Source organism: Leishmania braziliensis, chromosome 27 (genome assembly GCF_000002845.2).
Source record: "Leishmania braziliensis MHOM/BR/75/M2904 complete genome, chromosome 27".
Classification (NCBI taxonomy): domain Eukaryota; phylum Euglenozoa; class Kinetoplastea; order Trypanosomatida; family Trypanosomatidae; genus Leishmania; species Leishmania braziliensis.
This window is the reverse complement of record NC_009319.2, coordinates 1,062,760-1,081,176: the sequence shown is the minus strand read 5'-3', so window position 1 is coordinate 1,081,176 and position 18,417 is coordinate 1,062,760. Positions and strand designations below refer to the sequence as shown.

The 18,417-nt window shown below is 63.0% G+C and overlaps 6 protein-coding genes across 6 annotated transcripts; all 6 read right to left on the bottom strand.

Annotated features, from left to right (window-relative positions):
• Positions 1-423: 423 nt before the first annotated feature.
• On the bottom strand, positions 424-2,460 carry LBRM_27_2760 (putative peptidyl dipeptidase; the record flags this gene model as incomplete). Its single annotated transcript, XM_001565979.2, has 1 exon — positions 424-2,460. The coding sequence occupies one exon, from the start codon at positions 2,458-2,460 to the stop codon at positions 424-426; it is 2,037 nt and encodes a 678-aa protein (XP_001566029.2).
• A 789-nt stretch (positions 2,461-3,249) lies between these two features.
• LBRM_27_2751 (hypothetical protein, unknown function) lies at positions 3,250-3,495 on the bottom strand (the record flags this gene model as incomplete). Its single annotated transcript, XM_003723146.1, has 1 exon — positions 3,250-3,495. One exon carries the CDS (start codon positions 3,493-3,495, stop codon positions 3,250-3,252), a length of 246 nt encoding a protein of 81 aa, XP_003723194.1.
• Positions 3,496-4,538: 1,043 nt separating this feature from the next.
• On the bottom strand, positions 4,539-6,992 carry LBRM_27_2750 (putative serine peptidase; the record flags this gene model as incomplete). The annotated part of the gene is made up of 1 exon (XM_001565978.1): positions 4,539-6,992. One exon carries the CDS (start codon positions 6,990-6,992, stop codon positions 4,539-4,541), a length of 2,454 nt encoding a protein of 817 aa, XP_001566028.1.
• Positions 6,993-8,645: 1,653 nt separating this feature from the next.
• LBRM_27_2740 (conserved hypothetical protein) lies at positions 8,646-11,432 on the bottom strand (the record flags this gene model as incomplete). The annotated part of the gene is made up of 1 exon (XM_001565977.2): positions 8,646-11,432. The coding sequence occupies one exon, from the start codon at positions 11,430-11,432 to the stop codon at positions 8,646-8,648; it is 2,787 nt and encodes a 928-aa protein (XP_001566027.1).
• Positions 11,433-12,128: 696 nt separating this feature from the next.
• Positions 12,129-13,451, bottom strand: LBRM_27_2730 (conserved hypothetical protein; the record flags this gene model as incomplete). The annotated part of the gene is made up of 1 exon (XM_001565976.1): positions 12,129-13,451. The coding sequence occupies one exon, from the start codon at positions 13,449-13,451 to the stop codon at positions 12,129-12,131; it is 1,323 nt and encodes a 440-aa protein (XP_001566026.1).
• Positions 13,452-14,270: 819 nt separating this feature from the next.
• On the bottom strand, positions 14,271-16,079 carry LBRM_27_2720 (conserved hypothetical protein; the record flags this gene model as incomplete). Its single annotated transcript, XM_001565975.2, has 1 exon — positions 14,271-16,079. The coding sequence occupies one exon, from the start codon at positions 16,077-16,079 to the stop codon at positions 14,271-14,273; it is 1,809 nt and encodes a 602-aa protein (XP_001566025.2).
• Between the last annotated feature and the right edge of the window lie 2,338 nt (positions 16,080-18,417).

Sequence of the window (18,417 nt, the reverse complement as noted above, 5' to 3'; positions counted from 1 at the left end):
GGCGGCAAAATGATGACGTGGGCCCCTCAGGGGGGAGGGGGGGGGGCGGCAAGGCGGCCCCCTTTCGGGCAGACGGTCTCGGAAGCCGGATTACCAGGCCTGCGCCGCGGATGCCTTCACCGACGCACCCACGCGGAGGGAGAAGGGGAGGAGGATGGCCTTCTACGCGATGCACAATGATGAAAAGGTGATGAAACAAAAAACCGAAGGGGTCGCGACTGCCGTGCGGAGAAGGCCGCAGCGCAGAGTCGAGAGCAGCGATGAAATGACCTTCGCCGCTTAGCTCCAACCCATCCGCGCTGGCGTAGGCGTTCGGCGAACACAAGCGACACGAACAGGAACGAGGACAGAAAAGGAGAGAAGGCGAAACTTTGAGAAAGAGGGAGGAAGAGCACAGCGGCACACACACACACATCATCAAGCCTACTCGCCCAGCAGACCGTTGATGCGCAGGAACGCCTTCATGTTGGCCTTGCGGCCAGCGAACTTCTCGTACGCAACGTTGGCGTCCACCGAGTTGCCCACAGAGAGCACGCACGCGCGCAGGTGATCTCCGTTCTCGCGCGTCAGCCCACCGCTCTCCAGGAACCACTCGAACCCGTCGCAGTCCAACACCCGCGCCCACTGGTACACGTAGTAGTTCGAGGCGTACCCGCCAGCGAAAATGTGCAGGAAGTACCCACTGTGGTAGCGCGGCGGCACCTCGGTCATCCCAACTCCAAAGGCTCTCATTGCCGCCTCCTCCATCTGTGCCGGTGGCAGCACAGCCGCCTCCTCCGTGACTCGATGCCAGTGGAGATCGAGGTACGCCGCCTTGACCACCTCGATGGTATGGAAGCCGGCACCGTACGTCTCGGCCGCCTTCATGCGATCCACCAGCGACTGCGGGATCGGCTCCTTAGTCTCGTAGTGAAGCGCGTAGTTCTTCAGCACGGCATCGTACATCGCCCAGTGCTCGTTGATCTGCGATGGGAACTCGAGGAAGTCACGGGCGACGCTCGTGCCGGAGAGTGTTGAGTACTTGAGGTTGCTTAGCATGCCGTGGAGTCCGTGGCCGAACTCGTGGAAGAGCGTCGTCACGTTGTCACGGGTCAACAAGGCCGGCCTTCCCTCCGCCGGCTTCACAATGTTCAGCACGTTGTACACGACTGGCTTTTGGCCAAGCAGGGAGGCCTGGCGAACAAAGAATGTCATCCACGCACCACCGCGCTTGCTTGCACGCGCGTAGGGGTCGAGGCCAAAAATGGCGAGCGACTCGCCCGTGTAGTCGAACATCTCGAACGTCATCACATCGGGGTGGTACACCGGCAGATCGGTGCGCCGCTGCATCGTCACGCCGTAGAGCTTCTCCGCCGCGTAGAACACGCCGCGCTCAAGGACGTTGTTCAGCTCAAAGTACGGCTTCGTCTCGTTCTCGTCGAGATCGTACAGCTGCCTGCGCACCCGCTCCGCGTAGTAGCGCCAGTCCCATGGCGCCAGCTCGAAGTCACCACCCTCCTCGCGAATCATCTGCTGGATGTCAGCGGCCTCCTTCGTCGCCTTTGACGCTGCCGCTTTGCCCATGTCGCGCAGCAACGCCTCCGCAGACGCCGGATCGGCCATCTGGTTCTGGAGCTGCCACTCCGCAAAGCTCTTCTTGCCAAGCAGCTTCGCCTTCCTGAGGCGCAGCTGCGCAATCTCGACCGTGATGGCGGTTGTGTCATTCTCGTCGCCACGTCCGGCGCGCTGCTCGCTCGCCTCGAGCAGGCGGCGGCGCGTCTCGCGGTTCCTCAGTGAAGCGAGCAGCGGCTGCTGCGTCGTGTTCACAATGACCAACGCATGCTTGCCGGGGTGGCCGAGGCTCTCCGCCTCTTTCTGTGCCGTCGCGATCTCGTCCTCGCTGAGGCCCTCCAGCTCAGCAGCGTCAGCCACGATCAGCGACGCGGTCCTGCGTGTGTCCATGAGCCTCTTGGCGAAGTCACTCTCGAGAGTGGCAAGGCGCTCATTCACCTGCTTCAGCTCCTCCTTGACCGCGTCGTCAAGGCCGGCGCCAGCCTTTCGGAACTCCTTTTCGTGGTGCTCCACGAGGCGCAAGTCCTCGCCAGCAAGGCAGGCACGCTCGTCGTACACGGCCCTGATGCGGCTGTACAAGGCGCTGTCAAGGTAGACCCTGTCCGTGTGGGCGGAGAACTTTGGTGCGTAGGCCTGCTCGAGCTTTTGCATCTCTGGGTTCACGTGTGCAGCGCAGAGGTTTCGAAAGAGCATGTGTGCGCGCGTAAGCAGCGCCCCGCTCTTCTCGAGTGCCACAACGGTGTTCTCGAAGGTGGGCGTGTCGGGGTTGGCCTTGATCGCCTCGATCTCCGCCATCTGCTCCGCCATGCCCTGCTCGAAGGCGGGCGCGTAGTGCTCCACCTTCACCCTGTCAAAGGGTGGGTATTGGTACGGCAGACTGCTCTGCTGAAGCAGCGGGTTGGCGGACATGGCGGCACTGGTGGAGAGGCAGAGGCGGCACACACTGACGGGAGCAGAAAACGATGGTGGGCGCTGCACAGCGTCACAGAAGAGAGCGAGACGTGCCGGGGATTAACCGCGAGAAGGCGAGGAGTGTACGAGACACAAGCCCAAGCGTGCCTGTGGGTGGTGGCTGTGGCGTGGTCGTCGCAAGAAGAGGACGCAGTGTAGAGAGACGAGTGGCACGGAGGAGAACGAGGCGGGGAAAGAGAAAGCGCGAGAGCCACTTGTGGGTTCGTACAGCAGAGCGGGTGCGAAACGGCAAAGAAGACGGGGTACAACACTGCCGAGGGAGGCACAGTGGAGTCGCCCCACCACCACCACCACCCACCACCCCATGAGCGCGGATAGGTTGCACACCAGCGGAGGGCACAACACGGGATGCTTCAGCAAAACAAGAGAGACGACACCGACGGAGGATGTGCTGAGTGCACCAGATAGCGCCACACGCAGGCGGACTGCAGGTGTGGGGAAGAGGATAAGATGAGTCTGCATGCGCTGTCACATGTCGGTGCAAAGCAGCACAAGAGGAAGCGGGGGGTACCTACGGGGAAAGAGAGAGAAGGGAGGGGCACAAACAGCGCTTGAGCAGCAACGGCAAAAGCCGTACGAGCGATGGAAGCCTCATTGCCCCGGCTGTACGGCGCGGAGGGGCGAGGCGAGGCGCCGCACAGGCACCCACGCACAACTTTGGGTGGGCGGTGGTGCACGACTCCCCGGGGTAGAAGAAGAGACGCCGTCGTCATCGCACGCCCCCCTCTAGAGCAAACCGAGAGGAGGTGAAGCAGCGCTGAAATGCTTCGCACCGCACACGGAGTGCGGCATGTCCTCGAGTGCAACACAGAACAGCACTCCTTCCATCGAGCGCACAAGCCGCTCGGTCTCGTGCTTGCACTTGCAGAGGCTCATTGAACACTTCCGGCACTCCGCCGCAAGCGCCTCCCACAGCGAGGCGTCCGCGGTGGCGTGGGCGGGGGGTAGTGACGTCGTGGAGGTGAGGGACATCTCAGCAGCGTCCTCGCCCTACTCGACACCGCAGCGCGAGAGCGCCAAGAAGGCCAACGCACTTTTCTTTCGAAAAGGACACGTCTGTGTGTGGGTGTGGGTGTGAGTGTAACCCGCGTGACCAAGACCTACGGAGGATGCAGCAGTGCCGCACGCGATGGCGCCGTTGTCGCACGCCACCAGGCGCATACGTATACCAGCGGGGAGGAGGAGGAGGACGAGGGAAAAGCAGAAGGGCTGAGGTGACGAGACAGAGAGCGAAGGAGAACGAGAGCCACACGAGGATGCTCCTCAATGCCCTGCGCTGTAACGCATCCGCGCACGCAGAGAGAGAGGGGGAGGGGGGTCTGCTGCACCCGCAGGTGGATGCTTCACACAAGCGCACACCTGCCCAACACTCCACAGCAATGGGCCGGCTGCTGTAGATGAGCAAAGAATGCGAGGGGAGTGGCAACAAGAAGAAACACCGCGGCGCAGAGGAGTTCTGCAGACCGCCCCGTGCGTCTCTGTCGCTCACCACTCACGTATGCGCGCATGCATGCGTACACCGGAACAGTGACCAGGGCGGTTGGAAGGGCTTTGATAGGGCGGAAGAAACATCTGCAGGCGCGCGCGTCTTCTCGTGTCTTACCTGTGAGGGAAGGCGGAGAGGTGACAGCCACGCGGACAATCGTCGACGCGGGTGCACTGAGGGTTGGGGGGGCGAAGGCACGAGAAAAGCCACAAAAAATTCCCCACAAAACACGACAACTCCACACACACACACACACACACACACACACACACACACGCGCGCGCAGGGCTCCAGTGACGTACAGATAAAGCGGCGGTGCCGCTGCCTCACACAGTGGTAGTGGTGGTGGTGTTAGAAGAGAAGAGGAGTGAAGAGGGCATAGTAGCGCGCCCACCCTCTCCCCTCTCGGCTCCCACAGACGGGCACTCGCCGGTGTGGTACGTTTAAGAGTTCAAAGCAAAGATCAGACAAACGGCAAGACGGCGACTTTTGTTATTTTCAGTACTCGGATGGGGGGGGGGGGGGGGCCTCACTGATCGAGCAGCTGCTCGTCACTCAGCCCCTTCTCGGGAGAGAGCTTGTGATTGGCGACCACCACAACATGATCGTCCTGCACAGACAGCTTCACATGCTCACCCTCGCGGATGCGGCCATCAAGCAGCATCAGCGCCAGTTGGTTCAGCAGCTCGCTCTGCACGAGACGCTTCAGTGGACGCGCACCGTACACGGCACTGTAGCCATTGGCGCTGAGCCAGTCGTACACCGCCTCGGACTCCTCCAGTGTGATGTTGTGCTCCGTCAGCAGCTTCTGCACCTGCGCCATCAAAGTCACCACAATGTTGCGAATGTCCTCGCGGCTGAGGCGGTTAAACATGACGATGTCGTCCAGGCGGTTGATAAACTCGGGCGTCAGGCGCTGCCGCACCTGCTCCATGACAGCCGGCATCGCCTTGCTGCTCGGCACCCCCTCCGGCAGGCGGGCAATGACGTCGGCACCGATGTTGGAGGTCAGGATGATGATGGTGTTCTTGAAGTCGACGCGGCGGCCGTGGCTGTCGGTGAGGTGCCCCTCGTCCAGCACTTGAAGGAGGATGTTCGACACGCCTGGGTGAGCCTTCTCAAACTCGTCGAAGAGCACAATTTGGTACGGGCGGCGCCGCACCGACTCTGTCAGCTCCCCGCCTTCCTCGTAGCCGACGTACCCCGGCGGGGCACCGATGAGACGGTGCACCGAGTGCCGCTCCATGTACTCGCTCATGTCGATGCGGCAGATGAACGACTCGTCGTCGAAGAGGAACTTGGCGAGGCTCTTGCACACCTCCGTCTTACCGACGCCGGTGGGGCCAAGGAACAGGAAGGAGCCCAGCGGGCGCTTGTGCGAGTGCAGGCCGGCACGAGAGATGCGCACGGCATTCGTAATCGACTCGATAGCCGCATCCTGGCCCATAATCGTCTTCTTGAGCTCCGCATCCATGTGAATCAGCTTCTCCCGCTCGCTCGTCATGAGCTGCGCCACCGGGATGCCGGTCGCGCGGGCAATCACCTCAGCGATATCCTTTGAGGTGACGCTGTCGTGCACCATGAAGTTCTTCGAGCTGGCGAGGTGCTTCTCCTTCTCGATCTGCTTCAGCAGGTTCGGAATTTGGCTGTGCTGGATCTCGCCCGCCTTGGCAAAGTCGCCGCTGTTCATCGCCTTCTCGAGGTGGTGCCGCAGCACGTCGAGCTCCTCGGTGTGCTGCTTGATTGTCTGGAACAAACTCTTCTCCCGCTTCCACCGCTCCTCGAGCACGTCGTACTCCCTTTGCTTCTGCGAAATATGCTCGTACAGGTTTACCAGCTTCTCCTTGCCCACCTCGTCCTTGTCCTTCTTCACCGCCTCTGCCTCGATCTTCAGGCGGATCAGCTCGCGCTCGATGAGGTCAAGCGCCTCCGGCTTCGACTCCTGCTGCAGGCGCAGGCGGCTAGCCGCCTCGTCGATCAGGTCGATGGCCTTGTCAGGCAGACGACGCTCCGAGAGGTAGCGGTGGGAGTTGACTGCGGCGTAGACGAGGGCCTCGTCCTTGATGAGGCAGCCGTGGTGCACCTCGTACTTCTCCTTGACACCGCGCAGAATGGAGACGGTCTCTTCCACGGTGGGCTCCGTGACGAGCACCGACTGGAAGCGGCGGGCCAGCGCGGCATCCTTTTCGATGTGCTGGCGGTACTCGTCCAGCGTGGTGGCGCCGATACAGCGCAGCTCGCCACGCGCCAGCGACGGCTTCAGCAGGTTCGCCGCGTCCATCGACCCATCGCCCGAGGAGCCGGCGCCGACCAACGTATGCAACTCGTCGATGAACAGGATGACCTTTCCTTGCGACTGTATGGTGTCCTTGAGCACCCCCTTGAGACGCTCCTCAAACTCGCCGCGGAACTTGGCGCCGGCAACGAGAGTACCCATGTCCAGCGCGTACACCTGGCGGTCCTTGATGCTCTCTGGCACCTCGCCCTTCACGATCCGCTGTGCCAGGCCCTCGACGATGGCCGTCTTACCAACACCAGGCTCGCCGATCAGCACGGGGTTGTTCTTGGTGCGCCGCGAGACCACCTGGACGGTGCGTCGAATAACCTCCTCGCGGCCCACGATGGGGTCTAGTCGACCCATGCGCGCCTCCTCAGTCAAGTCGCGCGCGTACTTCTTCAGGAACTCGCCCGGTGGCACGGCGTTCGGGTTCACCCACGTGCGCCCCTGCTGCTGACCGCCGTTACCGCCTCCATCGTTGTTGCCGCTGCTACTCCACGGCGTCACGCCCGTCGACTGCCATCGGCAGCTCGTCGTCAACACGGGGTGCGCAGCGGTGCTCGATCCCAGCAGCGAGCACGCCACAGCCGCCACGGGAGCTTTGCGGGTACCTCCGCAGATGGAGGGGGCGAAGGGTGCCGCCAGGGTAGCGGTGCAGCCACACTGCATCGCCGCGGCGACCTCCACAAGACACCTGCGCATCATAACAGGAAGTGTCGAGTTACCCAAAGAAAAGGCCAGGGGAGAAGAGCTGGCGCTACGTGCGTACGCAGCAACGAGCAACAGCGCCTCAGCAAAGATGAGTGGGAAGAGAAGACAGCCGCGGAGAGGCCGCTGTGTGATCCTCCAGATAGCGTGCCGTCGCTAGGCGCGGGTGGCAAAGCCCAAGCCAGAGAAGACGTACACCGCCCAGGCAGTCCCGCCTCCGTTGGGATGTGTCCTGCAGGCGCAGCGACTCGGAGGAGGACTAAAGCTCAAGTGAAGCGCCAGGAAGAAACCGTCGGCCCCGGTAAGGAGGGAGGAAGTGCACAGCTGTAGAAATTCGTGGGTGAAACAGGCAAGAGCCGAGACGGCTGGCTAAACCCCTGGTGTGGCCGCCAACGAAAAGGGAGACGGAGGAAGCGGGAACGAAAGAGGCGAGAGAGGAGTGAGGAAGAAGCGGTCGTGGTCACCGCGTCTCGGTGCGCGCACGCGCGAGCCTTTGTGAGGCTACAGTGGGCGGAGTAGAGAGCCGGCGCGGGCACGCGGTCATGGGCACCACACCGTAAGCCCGCATGCGCAACTCGCTCGGCACACTGTCACGACTTTTTCGTTCTCTCCAGGAGGAGAACAGCGCTGTTGAGCGGAGCGGGAGCGCTGCGCAGATAAAGACAGACGCGGCACGTCGCGTCACGCCCATACACACACACACACCACAGGGCGTTTATTTCGTCTCAGCATGTCCGTCCACTGCCGCCGAGGTGGAGGTCGAACGCCACCTAACCCCCTCCGGCCCGTCTCACAGGCCCATCAAGTGGCGCGAAGCAGCCGCAGACACACGGGCAACAGCAGTGCGCCGACTCGGTCATCCGAACACGCCCCCCTGCGTCAAACTCTGCCCACCCACCCTCTCCGCAGGTCGCCCTCCACAGACGCCACCGCCATGCGGATCGCCACCTGGTGCATCCCCCTCGGGGGTGGCACACGCTCGAGTCACGCGGGCACCCCGCCCACCATATGGGCGGCACAGGCGTGCTCACTGCTGCAGGTCGCTCCGACGCAACGCCAGCCACGACCCGGTCGCCAGCGTCCTCAGCAGTGGTGCATCGCCCTGGCTTCGCTGTATCGTAGGTGGTGGCAGGGCCCACCACCAGAGAGGAGGTTCAGCATTGGCGGGAAGAGGGGGGGCTGCTTGGCCTTCCCCCGCAGAGTGGGGGGCGCTGGTGCCTGAGAGGCCACGCGCGGAGGCGTCCCTCAACCCCCAACCTCCTAACCCCTGGGGATCAGGGATGCAGAGGGTTGAGGGAGAACAACAGCGAGATAAGTGTGCATGGCGTACAACATGCCGAGCACCACCGCACCGCTCACTCTCCCTTCGCCTTGGAGGAGCCTTGTGCAGCGGGCACAGCACGCGTGACGAGCAAAGGGGGGAGTAGCGTCGCGGTTTGCCGCCCCTTTTCAGTTGTGTCTGCAGCGCAGCCAGCGATGGTGATGGAGGGAGGGCGGGAGGGAGGGGGGGAGGGAGGGAGGGGAGGGGAGGGGGGGAGGGGATACGTGTACATCATTTGTGAAGTGCCAGTGGGAGAAGGGGAACAAAGAGGGGGGCGCTTTGCGTGAGAAGGAACCCCCCCCCTCCTGTACGCAGCGCTTTCGCAGTCACTACCGCTGTCCCGCGTTCTCGTGTGGACCCCCAAGGAGGGGGAGGTCCGATCCCTCACCGGGGTTGGCGTGTGGCGTAAACGCCGTCGTGGTGGCGGCACGCGGAGGCGCCACGAAGCCGCGGTATACGACCGGCTCGGGCGTCGCAGACGGTGAGTCGGGGCGCGGTGTAATGGGCGGGGCACCTGCGATGACGCCTGCACTGGAGCGCCTCTCCTTTTCGGCCCTCTCCGCCGCGTACGCCTTGCTCATGTCGGCCAGCCGCTCTCGCAGCACATCGTGTCGTGCCTTGAAGTGGTCCGTCTGAGACCTGAAGAACTCGAGGGCCTCCTGCATCTGCCGCATATCCTGGTGCTTCTTCGTCAGGTTCTGCTGATAGGCAGTGAGCTGCTCCGCGATCTCCGGCCCGGGCTGATGCGCGACGGTGGCTTTGGCGTTCATGTAGCGCTGTTCCACGGACTGGATGGCCGCCTCCTTCTCCTCGAGCTCATTCCGGCGCTGGACCAGCACCCGCTGGAGCCTCTGAACTCGCTGCAGCAGCGCGTGCGTCTCGGGCTCGGCCGAGGCCAGCTCGTGGTACGGGTGCACGTTAACAGGGCGGGCCGCGTCATCGAGCAGCGCCTGCACTCGCACCTTCTCCCGTTGCAGCTCACGTGTTGCGTTATTCAGCAGTACGCGCAACTCCGGCAGGCGGGCGACGAACGTGCGCATCTTCTCCAGCTGCTGTGCAAACTGCACCGTCTGGTACTCGAGGTGCTCCAGCTGCTGTGCCTGGTCATTGTAGAGGGCCTCGTGGCGCCGCAGAAGAAACTCTTTTGTGTGCGCCTGCTCGTACAGCGCCTGCACCTCCGCAGCGCGGTCCGTCACTTGGCGGTCAAGCATGTCCCTCTCATGCACGACATCATGACAGCGGCGCTGCTGCCGGCGCGTCTCGTCGGCTGCGTCGCTGAGAACCGCACGAAGTTGCCGTATCTCCTGCCCTAGTGCCTCGGCACACAGTTGCTTCTTGTTAGCCCGGCGCTCGAAGTCCACCACGTGCACCTCAATGTCCTTCTGCTGCTTCTGCAGTAGCTGAACGTGCGCTGCCTCGAGCGTCACATCCTTCTCCCGCTTCTCGATGGCGCTGCGCATGGACTGCACCTTCGCCACTAGCAGTGTGAACTGATGCTGCTGCTCGCTGAGCCCTTGCTTCAGCTGGTCGTAGTGCGAGGTGTAGGTGTTGCGCTCCCCCACCATGGACTCGAGTAGCGACTGCTGCTGCTTGACGCGTGCCTCCACCGCCGTGAGCTGCTCCTCGTACTGGGCCACCATGGCGCCTTTGTTTTCAACGTCGCTGAGGAGGTGCGCACACGCAGAGGCGTACTTCTTCGCGCCTGCCTCGCTAATCTCCGCCTCCTGCGCCAATACGTACACCTCCTGGTGTGTCCGCTGAATGTGCTCTTCGGAAGATGCCAGCACGCTCTCAAGCACTCGCAGCTGCCCAAGCTTCTCCGCGAGCCACGCGGCGTTGCGCTGCTGCTCGGCCGCTTCGCCGGCGATATGCTGCTGCAAGAGGTTGACCTCCCCTTTGACAGACGCTGCCGTTTGCGTGGTGGCGTGGGCCGCCTGCTTCGCGCGGGCGAGAGCGGCCTCCTCGCTCTTCAGTTGCGTCGCCAACTCGCGATGCTTCGTTAGCTGCTCCGATCTCTGCTCCTCCGTAACGGCGTTGCGCCGCTGCAGTGCCTCAACAACCTTCTGCGCCTTGATGTAACGCCTGTGCATGGAGACGACTGCGGCCTGATACGCCTGCAGCTCCGCCGCCTTCTCGTGCGCGCGCCGCTGCCACAGATCATTCTCCTCGCTGCACTCCTGCAAAGCGGTGTTAACGTGTTGCAGCTGACGGCAAACACCCTGGTACTCTTCGGTCAGCCGCGCCTCTTCGTGCCTGATGTTGCGCAGCTCCTGCCCGTTGCGCTCGTGGTCCTCGCCGAGCGCGTCGAGGGTGTGCTGTTGAGAGGTGTGGGACGCGATGCGGCGGGCGATCGTGTCGCGCACTGCCTTCAGCTCCTGCTCTTTCACAGCCCTGCTCGCCAGCACCGTCTGCACCTCCTCCTCCGTCTTCGAGATCATCTCGCGTACAAGACTGAGTTCAGCAGCATTGGTGGAATTGTTGCTCAGCAGTGCAGCGATGCGTCGCTGCGTGGCGGCCACGTCGAGAGAGGCGCTACGGAACTGTTGAACCAGCTGCTCCTCCTCCCGCTGCAGAGCTTCATGGAGGCCTCGTAGACTGCGTAGAGCGGCCTCCTGCTCCGGAATGTCGATCGGATCCTGCGCCTTTGCCTGCTGCTCCGCGATGTCGCGCTTGAGCGTGTCGATCGCCTCCTTCAGCTGGGCCTCTTTCTCTTTCACCTGCACCAACCTGTGTGAAGTACGCTCCGTCTCACTCTTGAGGTGGGCAATGGTGTCACGGTCCCCCAAAGTCAGCTCAGCCGCCGTCACCGCCCTCTCCGCGCAGGCCTCGATGTCGCTCTGCAGGTCCGTGCACTTGCGCAGAAGCCGGCCCTCGCTCTCGTGACTGCGCAGCAAGGATCGGTGGAGGCCTTCGTACTCAGCGCGGAACTTGTCGAGGACGTCGTCCCCCTCCAGCGTCATGAGCACCTCTTGATATTGCCGCTCGTAGGATGGGAAGGTGCTGCACTCCGCTAAGATCGCTTGAAACTCTGTGTTCTCGGCAGCTGTGAACAACGAGGCGCGCTGTTCTGCGGCACTGCCTGCCCCGCCGCCATCGAGAGGTGAGGAGAAACTCATTCTTCGACCCTCCGTGCTGCGCGGGTGGGGTGGGGGAGTGTGCTGTGTGGGGAAATGCCGCCGCAGTTGGAACGCAGAGTGGTCTCCCCCTCGTGGCACAGTGACGCTCCTTTTTGCTGGAATGCGCGCGGGGGCCAAGCAGAGGGTTGGAGAAGTGGGGCAGGGCAGCAGAGGGAGTGGGGTGAGAGGCGCATGTCAGAGGGTCGCGGCGCCAGGCACGCCGGCGCAGAGACGGTGGCTGGTGGTACGAGTAGAGAACCGCGGCAGCACGCGCACATTGGCTTTCCTCCACCACCACGAACGCAGGCGCTGAAGTTGGAAAGGGGCTCGGCCGACAGGAAGCGGTGAAAGGCGAATAACCACGCGAGGGAAAAGCCGCGGCGGGCGGTGCGCGGTGCGCAGAGGCTCGCGTTTGGATCACAGAGAGGAGGAGGGCTGCGCGGGTTGTGCGGGGGGGGAGGGGGGAAGAGAGAGAGAGAGGCCGCAGCCCCCTAAGATGTGGTGCGCTGTGTGGGTGTGTGTATTCTGCGCTGCACCGCAGGCGGGGCACACCGCGCTACAGGGCGCTGTGCGGGGATGAAAGAATGCAGCTGGATGAAAATGACCTGCAAAAGTGGCGTAGGAGGAGGAGAGTGCAACACGCCGCCACCATGAGCACAGACGCACTCCCTCCCCGCCGCCGCACCAATGGGGGTGTTACTCGAGAGCAGTCGAGACAGAGCGCAGCCAGCCTAGCACAACACTCGCGTCTCTCTTGAGCGTGTGGGAAGGCCACTCGCGCTCCTCAAGCAGAAGTGCCAGCTCCGCCTTCAGTGGGTTGCGCTCCGCAGAGTCAACAAGGCCCCTCTCCTGCGCGCAGAGGCGCAGCTCCTCCTGCAGGGCAGCACGACGCGTCATCTCAGCCTGCACGCGCGCCTGGTACTGGGCAATGTCCGCTTGCAGCTGCGTGGCAGCCTGCTGACCATCACTAAGTCGAGCCTGGAACTCTTGCAAGCGATTCTGCTGCTGGAAGAGCTGCTCGCGTGTGGCCGCCGATGCGTTGTTGAGCATGACCGCTTGCAGGAGCAGTTGCTCCCTCGAGCGGTGCGACCAGCTCAATGCGCTGTGGGCATGGTAGTCCAGCCGAGCCACAGACACCTTCATATCCCGCATGCCCAACGCAGAGGACCACCATGGCGCCACCGACGTGCTCGAAGCAGCGGCCTCGGTGTCATACATGACTCCTGCGGACTCTTTCATCTTCGCCAAGCACACTGCTATGGCCGCCACTTCGTCTGCCAAGCGGCTGTCCGACGTGAGCGGTGGCACCTCGCAGTCAACACCGTAGTCCTCGACGGACTGGTCGTCAGAGGCGCCTTCATCGGCCGCAGCGGCGCGAGCGCGCTGAATATTGGCAGCTTCGGAGAGCGTATCCACCTCGGCCATGCGACGCTGCTGCGTATCCGTCGCCTCGCCCGTCAGTAGGGTGACGGACGTCGAGTCAGCCGATGGGTGGGAGCGAGGAGCAGAAGCCAAGTAGCAGCCGGCGTCGCGCCCTGCTTCGATGCGTCTCTTGGCGTGGAAGTCAAGGTCATGGTGCAGCTGCTGCAGCGTGCGCTGGATCTCCGCCGACGTAATCTCTACCGACAGAACGGCGCGTGACTGCTCACTGAAGAAGTGCGGCAAGCCACAGCTGTTGGTGGGAAGAACAGGCGCCCCGCCACTTCGAAGAACCGCCCCACCAGTCGATGAGCTGCTAATACCACCCGCAGGATGGCTGAGAGGAGCTGAAGTCGAGGGCGGCAGCCGCCGCGAGAGCAGAGTTGGTGAGAGAATGCCTTTCACACCCTCACCAGTGAGGCCATCAGCAAAATCCTTGCCGAGGTGGGCGCCCTGCCGAACCTTGGGAACCGGACCTGAGGGCCTATCAAACAAGCTGGTCAGCTGTGCGCTGCGTGTTGCCGCGTCCTGTCTCTTGAGTGAAGGTGGAGATGCTTCCGTGGAGGACGGAGCGGGTCGGGGCCGCGTTCGGTGCTGCATTAGGAGGCGTGCCTCCGCGCTGTCACGCAACGCCACCGATCAAACGCTCCGCGTGTGTGTGTGTGTGTGTGTGTGTGTGAGGGGGGGGGGGGGGGGGCGTGACAACGCCTCCTGTGAACACGTTGGAGGTGAGGAAGGCAGCGCCTACAAAAGCCTCGGCCACGTACCCGAACAGCGGCAGCGGTACTGCGTAGAGGCGGCGCCAGCGGTCAGGGAGAAGAGGAAGCGAAGCAACGGCGACTACGAGGCGGCCCGCGGGAGAGGGGCAAAGTGTGATGGCATAGAGAGGAGATACCGCGAGGTCATCACAAGTGCGGGAAGGGGGCCATCTGGTCCGTACACACTCAACCGAATACGTCCTCCGCATGTATGGACGCATACACCGCTGCAGGGAGGAGGGGGAGGGGGGCAACGCCGATCCATTTCCCCCCACCACCACCACCACCCCCACTCTGTGGTTGAGAAGGGGGGAGTGCGTCTGGAGACCGGCACCTCCGCGCAGACGCGATGGAGGGAGGAGGGAGAAGAACGCACCGAGGGAGTCAGGAGGTGTGAAGATGAGCGGTACGGAGGGCACGGCAACCTTTACGCATTTTCATTTTCTCTCCTCTAACCGTGTCGTGCAGCCCCAATGGCAGTGACACACTGACATACAACTCTCGCCGAATGCGGCTGCACCAACGTGCAGAAGCACAGAGAGACGGCGGCGTGGGGGTCGCACCGCTCGTCCCGCTGGCGCACACGTCCCCCAAAGAAACGCAGAGAGAGACACCACACACATGCCGGCACTCGTCTGCCGCTCTGCCACGTGACGCGCTCTTAGAAAAAATCAACAATCAACAGCAGCCGCATGAGCGACATCACGCAGCTCTGTAGCCCCGTGATAGTGCGTTGGGTCTGCAGCGCCTGCTGTATGCTGCGAGACATGCCGCTCTTCCACTGCGCCTCGACCTCCTCGGCGTGAGCAGCACTGCTCTTGATGCCACCGCTAGCTGCAGGTGAGGAGCGGACACAGGCAGCAGGCTTTGCAACGGCGGACGCCTGCTGCTGCGCCTCGCGCAGCTTCACCCATGCAATTGTCAGCGTTTTCGCCAACCGCTCACGCACCGCAGGCAGCAGCGTCGCACTCCAGCTCAGCCCCCAGAGGTACACACTCGCCTTGGCGGACCGCTCGACGAGTGCCGAGGTGCGCGGCACTTCCTGCTGAAGCAGAAAGCCGTCCTTGAACATCCGGTGCAACACCTCTCGAGCCTTGACGTACGTTGCGACCGACTGCTCCGCTAGCGTTCGCTCCTCCAGGAAGTGGTGCTGCAGCAGCAGCCTCATGATGCGCACACCGAGTACGCCGTAGCGACTGTACACGACCCGCTCACACACCGCCTCCTGCAGCAGCTGCACAGCGGTGACGTCGTCCAAGGCGTACAAGTCGCTCTCGCTCTGCGGCTTCACCAAAAGCGCTCGTGTCGACGGCATCGTCGTGAAGTTCGGGGAGGAGCCGGCGGCTGGTGTCATCGGCGCAGCTGCGTTGCAGCCCGCGAAAAGAGCGACGGGCTGGCACAACCGCTCCAGGCAGCGCCGCACCGCCTCTGCTGAGCCACTTGACACGCTGTCAGTACCCACCCGTGGCTCGCCGCTGCGATCGCGGCGCACACCCGCAGTGGGCGGCAGCTCCGCCGCCAGCTCCTGGAAGGAAGCGACGGCCTCGGTGTACTCTGAGTTTGGCGCTGTGCGCCGCCGCAGCGCGCGCACCAAGGTGAGGGCCAGCCGCCCATCTGCGTAGCGCTCAGCCACAGCCTGCTCGATTGCGTCACTGAAGAGGCAGTGCAGGGCGGCCTGGAGGCCCACACAGTGCGGCCTCGTTGCACTCCACAAATCCAAACTGCCGCCCAGGTGCGAGGAAGCCCCGTCGGCTCGCAGTGCTGGAGTCGCCGCATCGGGTGCAGCGGTGGGTAAGTTAGGCACCGGCACGAGCCACCCGTCCTCCACGAGGCGAACGACAGCGTACTCGATCGCCTCGTGGGTGAGGCTTGGGGTGCGACTCAGCGCTACTTGCACCGCAGCGCGCGGCGGCACGACGCCCAGCTGGTAGGCAACGAGCAGCACACACTTGGCTGCCTCACCGTACCGCTGGCGTGCACAGTGGAGAAGGAGCGGGAACAGTACGCGCAGAAGGATAGCGCTACCATAGCGCATCTCGTAGAGGTGCGTTACGGGGTCTGTGTGAACAAGACGGTGCACCACCAGTCGCGTCACGAGTTCCTTCACCGCCACCTCGTGAATAACGTCGTTGACAGAGGCGATGTCGCCGAGGTCGACGTGGAAGCTCGAGCCCAATTGGTGGGTGGCGGGCACCGCTGTCGTCGTCTCCCCCGTGGCAGAGGCGCGGTTGGCAGCCGCGGCGGCAACGGCGCGCACTTCCTCATCGCGGTGAACGGCATCGCTGATGTCCTTCAGCGACATTGGCCCTGACTGGGTGAGGGCGCGGCAGACGGCGCCAGCTAACGGGCCTAGTTGGTCGGTGATGGTAGAGATGATAAGCTGGTAGTGTGCTGCGATGGGCTTGGCGACGAGGTCCTCGCACACCTCCGATGGACGAGTAGCCGCATCGCTGACGCGAAAGAGCGGCATGACCGCTGGTGAGGGTGTCAGCGCAAACACCCAGTCAGGGAGATGCGACGGGCGGAGTCCTGCTGAGAAGATTAGGGATGTGTGGAGGAGACGCACAGACTAGCAATGGTGGCGGTGTTCGTCAGCGTTCATCAAACGCGCACACACTCCTGTTCTCCTGCTCTGTGTAATGTGGAAGCTGCTGCGCTGCCGGTATCCACACCGAGCGGAACGCGAACATCAGCAAAGGTGAAGGAGTCAAAGCAGGTGGAAGAGTTAAGGGCACAGACTCAGAAGCAACATACGCAGCCTTCTCCATGATGGCCCCCTCCTCCTGGCACGCGGCGTGATGCACGCGCTGCCGACGCGTCAGCCCAGCCGCCGCTCCGACACTTCAGGCGAAGCCACCATAAAGAAGTGCGGCTACCGTCGCCACGCCGCCACGACGGCCACAGCTAAACACTACAGCGCGCTCTAGGCAGGGGCCTGAGGAGAGCTACGGCTGGCATGGGGTGCACAGAGATACCCGCGCCTGCCATAGACGGGAGGAGGCGACGCTGCGCTGCCGCGACAACAAAAGTCGCAGAAAGAGAGTAGTCGGAGGAGTAGACGGAGGGGGGCAACATCGAGTGCAGAAGACACGAAAGTGGGGAGAACGGTGACAGAGCAAGGGAGAGGGACGCCAAAGATGTGTAGCCGCGTCAAGCTCGCCACCACATTCCCCACCGGGGACTTGGCCGGTGTCGTCACCTCCCTCTCGCCCTCGCCCGCGAAGACGCCTTCGCAGGTGGGTCTTCGTTTCTCTGCCTTGGCTGGGGTGTGGCGACGTCCTCACTCGGCGCTTGTCGGGATACTTCGCTGCCACATGCTGGTCGGCTGACCGATTCATCGCGTATGCACTCTGCCAAGCGAATCCCTCTTTTCTCCCCCTCTCTCGCTGTGCCTGTCTGCGTGGGTGATGAGCACGATGAGGACAACGGTGTCTGAGTAGGGGAGCGGGTGAATCAGTCAGCCACCACACAGGGAGGAGACTTCCTCCACCGCTATCACCACCCCTCCCCTCCCATGCGCCACCATCGCAGGTACCCACTTCACATAGGGGTTGCCCCCCTCCCTCCCTCGCTAGCGCGACATTAGAGAGAGAAAGAGAGAGTGGGGAAGAGAGAGAAGGCGGCGGCTATGGAGTCGAGGGGTTCCATCCCACTGTCGAACCTCTCACGAGCGATGTCACCAGCACCTGCTGAGCGTCGTCTGGTCATGGGGAGACTGGCTGGCCTCTGTACTTCAGCTCGCACAGGGCTACTGCTTCTCTTGTCGATCACTTCTGTGAAATCTTGGAGTCTGGCCCATTCGGTGGGTGACATGACGAGGGCTGGCGGGGGGTGCGTCAGACTTGCAGAGAGAGCGTAGTAGAGCCAGTTAGCCATCCACCCCAAGATGGGGGAGGTGAGAGAAAGTCCACCCCACCACCACCCCATCCCCTATGTCCGCACGTCGCCGCTGGAAGTTGCCCGGAAGAAAATGGCGGAGATCGCCCGCGGGAGGGCCAAGCCGCTTCCACAACGTGGGAAGAGGAGAGGAAGAGGGAAAAATCCGTCGATCTTCGCCACTGACGTCTACGGAGAAACCCCTCCCTCCCTCCCTCCCCCCCCCCCACGCTACGGTCCAAAGTGCAACACATCCGCCCACTGGGCACCGGCCCGCCAACACCTGCGGGCTCTGCTGCTTTCGCTCTCCACGAGGGCGGAGCTCGTCGCTCACTCACTCGCCGTGGGGGGAGAAGAGAAGTGAGGCTCGTCACCATTCGCCAGTGTCCGGGCACGCCTGTGACGTAATACTCACATTTCCTTTCACAGAGGCTCCTAGTTGGTGCGTGCGAGAGAGACAGTGGAGAGCGGCACGTACGTGTGATTGCGGGGGGGGGGGGGGGGGAAGAACAAGAGACACACCAAGATGGGTGCCTCACAGCCAACAGCGATAGGAGAAGCAAAGATAACCCTCATTCTCCCTCCTCGCAGTCCACCTTGAAAGAAGTGCAACGTCAGGCAGACGGCACACAACACGGCAGCCGCGAAGGCGAGAAGAGTCGCTACCTGCGCGGCAGCTGCCTGCATGACGCGTGCATCGCCAGCAGCGGGGTGGGTGCTTCTCTCACACATACCCCGCTTGATGATGCTCGTGCCAGCGTTATCATGGTGGATGTGTCGCATCGTGTAGCCCCCTTTACAGGCGATGCAGCAGTCGGCGAGCGTGCTGTTGACACAGTGCCTCCGTCTTGCACGCCATCCAGACGCTGTTCTCAGGGGCAGTGGCCACCTTCGAAGCAGAAACACACGTTGCCAATGGTGTTGGGGCAGTG